The following is a 7035-nucleotide window of genomic DNA, read 5'->3' as shown; positions in this document are numbered from 1 at the left end:
TAGTACCAAAACTAAAACATAAAATTCAAAATCTAACACATTACCATTCAAATATATAAAAAAGGAGATTAGGCAACCAATTATCTTAACCCTTTTGTTATTAAAGGGGTTACCGTGGTCAACCAACGGCTCCACATGTGTCTATTAGCACCATAATGTTTGATTAAAGGCTAATCTACAAAATTAAGCCCTTAATTATCAATCCACACACTAATCATCCCATGTAATAAAAAAATTTGGATACCCATTATACTTAAAACCTCTATTCAGCCCCAACAATTCTTACAACACACTCTATTAATCTTATTTAATATCCCAACACATAGATAACACCATTGCATTACACATATTACTTTTAATCATCTAATTTTTTACCTAGGGTTTGTTTAAACCCTAGCCAACAACTTCAAATCATTATATAATCTACAAATATAGGTTCAGAGGCTTGATTAAACTCCCAAAAACCTTAACTAAGGTAATGGGTTTAACCATTATCCAAGAAAACACGAAATTATAGCCCTACGATACACTAATCCTCAAAAAAAATTAAATATAGGGGGGAGAAGTGTAGGAAGCTCACCCAAAACTAAATCTTGTTCCAAATGTTTTCAAAGTGATCCCAAGGTTGAGCCCTAGCACCCACTGATTGTCTCTAGTCGCCACCTCATGTTCTCTCTATCCCATTTCTTGTTTTCTGTCTGATTTCACCATTGATAAATGTAGAAATTTGCACAAGCACCGTGGCGCGTTAGCACGATTGCTGTGGCACATGGCACAGAAAGCTCCACACACATTTTGAATATTTCTCTTCGTGTCACGGCCTGCTCGAACTCTAATTAGCCCTCTTCGAAGGCTGTCTAATAACCCAAAAGCTATATTAGTCTCTCATAAATGTCATTAACTAAAAATTTATTTAATTTGTCTGAAATATCCTTATAAATATTAAAAATTCCTAAAGTTAAAACTCAAGATGTTACATATATTAAGTAAAATTTTCTTTCTTTGATTTTGCCTAAAAGTATTAAATAAGTTTTTTTATAAACTTCAAGAATAAGTTTTTGTTTGGAAAGTTACTAATTTTTATTAATTTTAATAGTAAAAATTAACATATGTAATAGATTAAACTATAAAAATTTATTTGGCAAAAAAAAAAACTATAAAAATTTAATTAAAATAAAATAAATTACATTACCTAATTTTGTAATTGAAAAGGAAAAGGCCATAAGGACCAGATTATTGGCTCAAAAAAAAAAGAATTTCTTCTTCTTTTTTAATTAAAAAAATTTGTAATTTGGACATATTTAATTTTTTACTGGTGTTTGCCGGGGGTTGGATTTTGAAAGTGGGGAGAAAAAACATTGATTAAAAAATCCAACTGGCACTAACCAAACCCTAAATCCTCGTTGTCTTTCATCCCATCAAAGTTCAAAGCGTGTCCTTCAACTGAACTGGCGACAGGGGAGGGAAGCGTAAGATTGTTGCCGGTTCCTTCAACGTCCCTCTTTCTCCTTCCATCTTCTTCTTTGCTTGGCTTGAGATTTCTAGGCAAGTGGAAGAGTGAAAAGGATGGTTCTTTCAGAGGATGAATTCAATAGGCTTTACAGAATCAGGAAGACAGTGATGCAGATGCTGAAGGATAGGGGCTATCTGGTTACAGACTACGAGATTAACATGACCAAGAGTGACTTCAGGCATAAATACTCTGAACACATGAAAAGGGAGGACCTTGTTATCAATAAAGCTAAGAAAGATAATAGCTCCGACCAGGTTTTCCCTCATCTTCTTCTCCAACCTCTGTTCCTAGAACATCTTTTTACACGATTCTTCTTTGTCCTATTGGGGTTGAGGGCAGTGTTTGGTGACTTTTTTTAGCGTCTGGGACTAAAGTTTGATTGTTCTCGAAAGAATGATGCTGTATTAGTTGGAAGGTAATCGTTACTTAGAAATTGTCGGGAATAATGGTGAGTCTGTTGTTGGTATTGCTAAGAAGCCACAATAGTATTGCCACTAGATGTAATTGGTTGAAATGATTTGAATGGTATTGTGCTTCCGATTTCTCTGTACTAATTGGTTTTAGTTCAGATGAAATGGCAAGACACAAAGCTAGTCAAGTCATTCGCACCACGTGCATCTGTCTCACCCGTTAATTATAGCTTATTAGGGATGCAAATCATCTAGGATTGGGGCAATTGTGGATATTAAAAATTTATGAGTTCAATCCAAAATATTGAAAAGAATAGAAAAGAAACTTCTCAGTGTTGTAGAAACTCATGGATCCTTTCTCAGTTCAACAATAATCCTTTGAACTTGACCCCATATACTTAATACTTGATCTTGACACCATATGCTTGGACAGCTGCTTAAACACCACATGTTCCAATTTCATGCTGCACAAAGCTCATAATTGTTTCTGAATTAACCCAGCTTACTGTCATGGATGATGGTACTTCAGCTGCGTGTATAACCATTTCACTCTCGATGCAGTGATGCAGACGCGTTACCCTTATCCCTCAGTGTTTGACTGGCTCCATATGTCATAATCTTTTTGTTATTAATGAATGGCGGATAATTACTGTATTCCAGATTATTATATACCTATCAAGCTAGTTCATTGCTAAAAGATGAAAATTATGTTCTACAACCTCGGGTTACACACAACTGTACATTGTATGTTGAATGCTTCAGTTCTAGGTTCATAATTCACATCATGCAGCCTGTGTTTAGCATAGTTGTTAGATGCGATAGTGCATGGAAAATGTCTATTCATTCCTTTTGTGGCTTTATCTTTTCATTTGTTTCATTTGTACCAGATCTATGTTTTCTTTCCTGAAGAATCAAAGGTTGGAGTTAAGATAATGAAGACATACACTAACCGCATGAAATCAGAGAATGTTACCAGAGCAATCTTGGTTGTTCAACAGAATTTGACTCCCTTTGCCCGGAGCTGTATTGCTGAAATATCTTCAAAATTTCACTTGGAGGTTTTTCAGGTGATGTGGTTTAGAGTTATTGTGAGGACAATTCTTGAGTGATAGCAAGTTTTAAAATTTCTTGCTTTCTCTCTTTACATTGTCTTGCAAACTGTTAGCTTTATGTTTGGACTTTATGCTTGAGCTCAAATAGAAAGTTAACATGGCATCAGATTAGAGTCTAACAACTACACAATTTGAGAGCAAACCTCCATTAAGGAAGGAAGGAAGGAAGGAAAGAAAGAAGGAAAGATGGACCTAGGGATCTTTTAAGTTCAAAAATCAAGAGCACAAGCTCAGGCATGCAAAAATTGAATGTTGTGACTTGATGCTTTAGACTCAAAGAACATAAGCCCAAGCAAGTTGAAAACTGAACTAAACAAAAAAGGGGGTGAGTGTTTGACATAGAAGTCCCACATCTAAAAGCAATAAGAAAGAGGGTATATAAGCTTGTGTCAATCCTAATCAAGTAGCTTAAGTACCCTTCATGTTTCTTGTTAGTTTTAGATGTTGGACTTCTATTTTTCAACCTGGACCACTGGCTTGGCGTATGTCTTAATTATGCTTTAGAAACAAATTTTTATTGTATCTTGTATTGGTGAACCTGCTTTCTTTTCATATAACTTATGTGTAAATTTTTGTAATCTTAACTATTTTAATAGTAGCTCCGTTACAGGAGGCAGAACTGCTGGTCAACATAAAGGAGCATGTTCTTGTTCCGGAACATCAGGTGCTAACTGACACAGAGAAGAAAACCTTGCTTGAGAGATATACTGTGAAAGAAACTCAGGTTAGTAGGTTAAAACTTGATTCTAATGTACTTATTTTTAAGGTCTTCTTGCCTTTTCATATGATTTGTTGGGATATGGTGTTCATGCTTCCTTTTAGAGTAAGGAATGTGGAGGTTTCATGGGTACGTCTTTTTCAGATATGAGGAGATGTTTCAGAGCATTGCTATCTACTTGAGCTTCCGTGGCTCTTTTTCTTAGCTTTCTTCTTATTTTGATTCCTTTTCTTCAGAGGATGACTTACCCTACTTGCTATATGTTTGTTATCTACCTACCTTTCCAGTAATGTTTCTTCTTTTATCACATACTAAATTCTCATGCTGGTTCTGTTAATGCCAGAAGTCATTTCTCTTAGCTCTATCATTTATATCACATTAGTCAGCTTTTGCTGAGAAATTTGGAGGTCATATTTTACTTTGATTTCTACAATACTGATTCTCCTAACTTCACGAGATACCCACTTAACAGACCTAGTATTTAGACCTGGAATCCAGTTAGGTATTGTTTGGTTGGGGGGACCCCTCCCCTCCCCTCCCTTCCAAAACCTCCCTCCCCCCCAAATTGGGAGGGAGCCCCCCTCCCCTCCCCTCCCCTCCCCTCCCCTCGAACCAAACAGAGCCTTAGAGTCACGGAATGCTTGAAATTGCAACTCGCTAGAAGATGACATATGCAATCACATTCTTTAAGCTGCAGCTGACTAGAAAATGACGTAAACAATCACATTTCTGAGTTTGTCTTCAGATGTCAAACTACCTCGATTGGTGACCCAAAAAAAAAAAAAAAAAAACCTTGATTGCAACGTCCATGAGACTATTTAGAGCAACTCATGGATTGACTCAAGTTCTGAACTGTAAAACGGATGTCTGGCTGAATCACGGTGACTTATATAAGCTTCCCAACTAATTTCTGATACCTTGCTGGATCTCTTAGTAACGCATCATCTGATCGTGCATGTTTTTCATCATCAAAGCCTGTAGAAATGAGCTTCTCATTAGGATCTAAGGGGACTCATCCTACTTAGTACCTGTTAATCCCATGTCAGATGTTGACTCATCGATATGCCTTCCTTAGACCTGGCTATCTCTATCCAGAGAAAGTATTTTAGCTCCCCCCAATCTTTTATTTTGAAATTTGAAGTGAGCCTTTGCTTCATTAATTGCCTTCAAACGTGAATCTGTTAGGAAAATAATCTGTTTAGATTACAAATGGCTAGCAAATCTTGAAAGAAGTTAATAAACAAAAAGTAAAAGACTAGAACAAACAGAGGAAAATGAGGCAATACTGTCCACACCATGTGATGCTTATCCGCCGTGATCATACCGAGGCATCCAGTCAGTATGCCAGGTTATGAGCAAATCATCTACATAAACAAGCATGACTGTGATACTGTCTCCGCTTAGTGAACAGTGAATAGTCACAGAGGATCGGGTTCTGCCTGAACCCTGCTGATACAAGCATGACTGTGATACTGTCTCCGACTCGCTTAGTGAACAGTGAATAGTCACAGAGGATCGGGTTCTGCCTGAACCCTGCTGATACTAATTTGCCTCTGACAGCTTTGAGTTCCTGTGTCTAGAAGCTCTTTGTAATCTATACAAGGATTTGACTAGTCCACCCTACTTGTTCTGCCCTCCGCTTCAAAATCCTTGTGGCAAGGTCATGTAAACTTAATGTAAATATCCTTTCAGAAATGTGCTTTAAATATCCATTTGATCCAAATGCCATTCTTTTTTGCGGTGCGTACGGTTACCTTTTTTATTGCAGGAGAAAATGTGTGATGATGCTGACATTGTAGTTTCTTTGCTTTGTGACAGCTTCCTAGAATCCAGGTGACAGATCCAATTGCAAGATATTACGGACTGAAGCGTGGACAGGTAGTGAAGATAATCCGACCAAGTGAAACTGCTGGACGTTATGTTACCTACCGATATGTTGTATAACTCGGATAATACTCATGTTGTATAACAAATATGATACTGTCTCATTCTATTTATGTCCTGAGCTGTGCGCTTCATTATAGACTGCAGCAAAAAACGAGCTCGCACCACAGAAAAGTTAACTTTTGTGCCAATTTTTTTGTTTTTGGTTTTTGGGGACCGGAGTTGTTGTATGTTATGAGTGATTCCATTGAAAAATTTCTCGGTGGTTGCACCCTCGGACAAAATGGAAGGATAAAAAGGTCAAGTTCAAAGTTTGTGTATAGGGAAAATTTTAGATTGTAGATAGGGAAAATTTCGTAGCTATTTGTTTAAATAATAAAATTGTAGATTGTGGATAGGGAAAATTTCACCGCACCTCCCTCGACTAAATTTATTGATAGTGAAATTTCTTGAGAATTTTGAAATATTAATTCAATCCTTATGAGTCCTACTTAGGCTAAGTGGAAATTAAATTTGAGAGAAATTATATTGATAACTCTAATCTTCTTGAATAAAAACAATTGACATAGCAAAAATGAATAATTGATGTATAAAAAATAAATAATTGATATAAAAGGGATTTATAGCTGTCATTAATGGTGTAACATTATTATAAATATAAACAAGTGAAATTGATATATGAACAACTCGTATAAGGAAAATGAATAATTAATGTATAAAAAAATAAATAATTGATGTATAAAAAATTTGCAACTCTTATTAATAGTATAACATTATGAATATAAGCAAGTGAAGTTAAGTATATGAATAATTCATGTAAGTAAAATAAATAAATGTGGTTTGGAAAATAAAAAATGGATGTAGGGGTTGGGGTTCTTTATGTCATTTATCTCAAACTTAATTTTAGTTTAGTCCAAGTGGGATCCATAGGAATTGAATTGATATTTCAAAATTTTAGAAGGTTTAATTGTCAACAAGTTTGATCAAAGAAACTATAATGAAATTTTCCCTTGTAGATATATGAATGATTCGGCAAGGTCATGGTGTGTCTTTTGCTCTACGCTGATGATAGAAAATGATATTAGAATTTCAAATTTAGAACACAAGTAATAATTTAGCGTGGACTAAAGATAATCTATATGAGGTTTTGAAATAAAATACATTCAGTTTCAATGTTAAACTAACTATGAAGCTAATATATTTAAGGGTTAAAGAGCATTTATACCCTTGATGTAATGTTCATCTTGACATTATCATAATAAGACACATGAGCATAAAACATCATTATGATAATCAGGATTAATCAATTCCTTATATGAGGTTATCATAATACAAGAGTTTAAAAAAATTAATTTAAAATATTGGGGTTCCTAGAAACTCTTTTTGAAAAGACGTTTG

The 7035-nt window shown here is 35.2% G+C and overlaps 1 protein-coding gene across 1 annotated transcript; it reads left to right on the top strand.

Annotated features, from left to right (window-relative positions):
* The first annotated feature begins 1397 nt into the window (after positions 1-1397).
* LOC129293984 (DNA-directed RNA polymerases II and IV subunit 5A-like) lies at positions 1398-5951 on the top strand. Its single transcript, XM_054932153.1, has 4 exons — positions 1398-1767; positions 2811-2990; positions 3646-3759; positions 5572-5951. Exons 1-4 carry the CDS (start codon positions 1567-1569, stop codon positions 5695-5697), a joined length of 621 nt encoding a protein of 206 aa, XP_054788128.1. The 5' UTR covers positions 1398-1566; the 3' UTR covers positions 5698-5951.
* The last annotated feature ends 1084 nt before the right edge of the window (positions 5952-7035 follow it).

This window comes from Prosopis cineraria, unplaced genomic scaffold, assembly GCF_029017545.1.
Source record: "Prosopis cineraria cultivar Desert tree isolate PC_DT_omini unplaced genomic scaffold, ASM2901754v1 PC14, whole genome shotgun sequence".
NCBI classification, from domain to species: domain Eukaryota; kingdom Viridiplantae; phylum Streptophyta; class Magnoliopsida; order Fabales; family Fabaceae; genus Prosopis; species Prosopis cineraria.
The sequence above is the reverse complement of the archived record's forward strand: the minus strand, read 5'-3'. Positions and strand labels throughout refer to the sequence as shown.

Excerpts from the sequence above, each read along its gene's own strand:
- LOC129293984 (XM_054932153.1), top strand. The coding sequence starts at position 1,567 with ATGGTTCTTTCAGAGGATGAATTCAATAGGCTTTACAGAATCAGGAAG. Across the intron at positions 2,991-3,645 it reads TTCACTTGGAGGTTTTTCAG|GAGGCAGAACTGCTGGTCAA; the intron begins GTGATGTGGTTT and ends GCTCCGTTACAG. Across the intron at positions 3,760-5,571 it reads ATACTGTGAAAGAAACTCAG|CTTCCTAGAATCCAGGTGAC; the intron begins GTTAGTAGGTTA and ends GCTTTGTGACAG.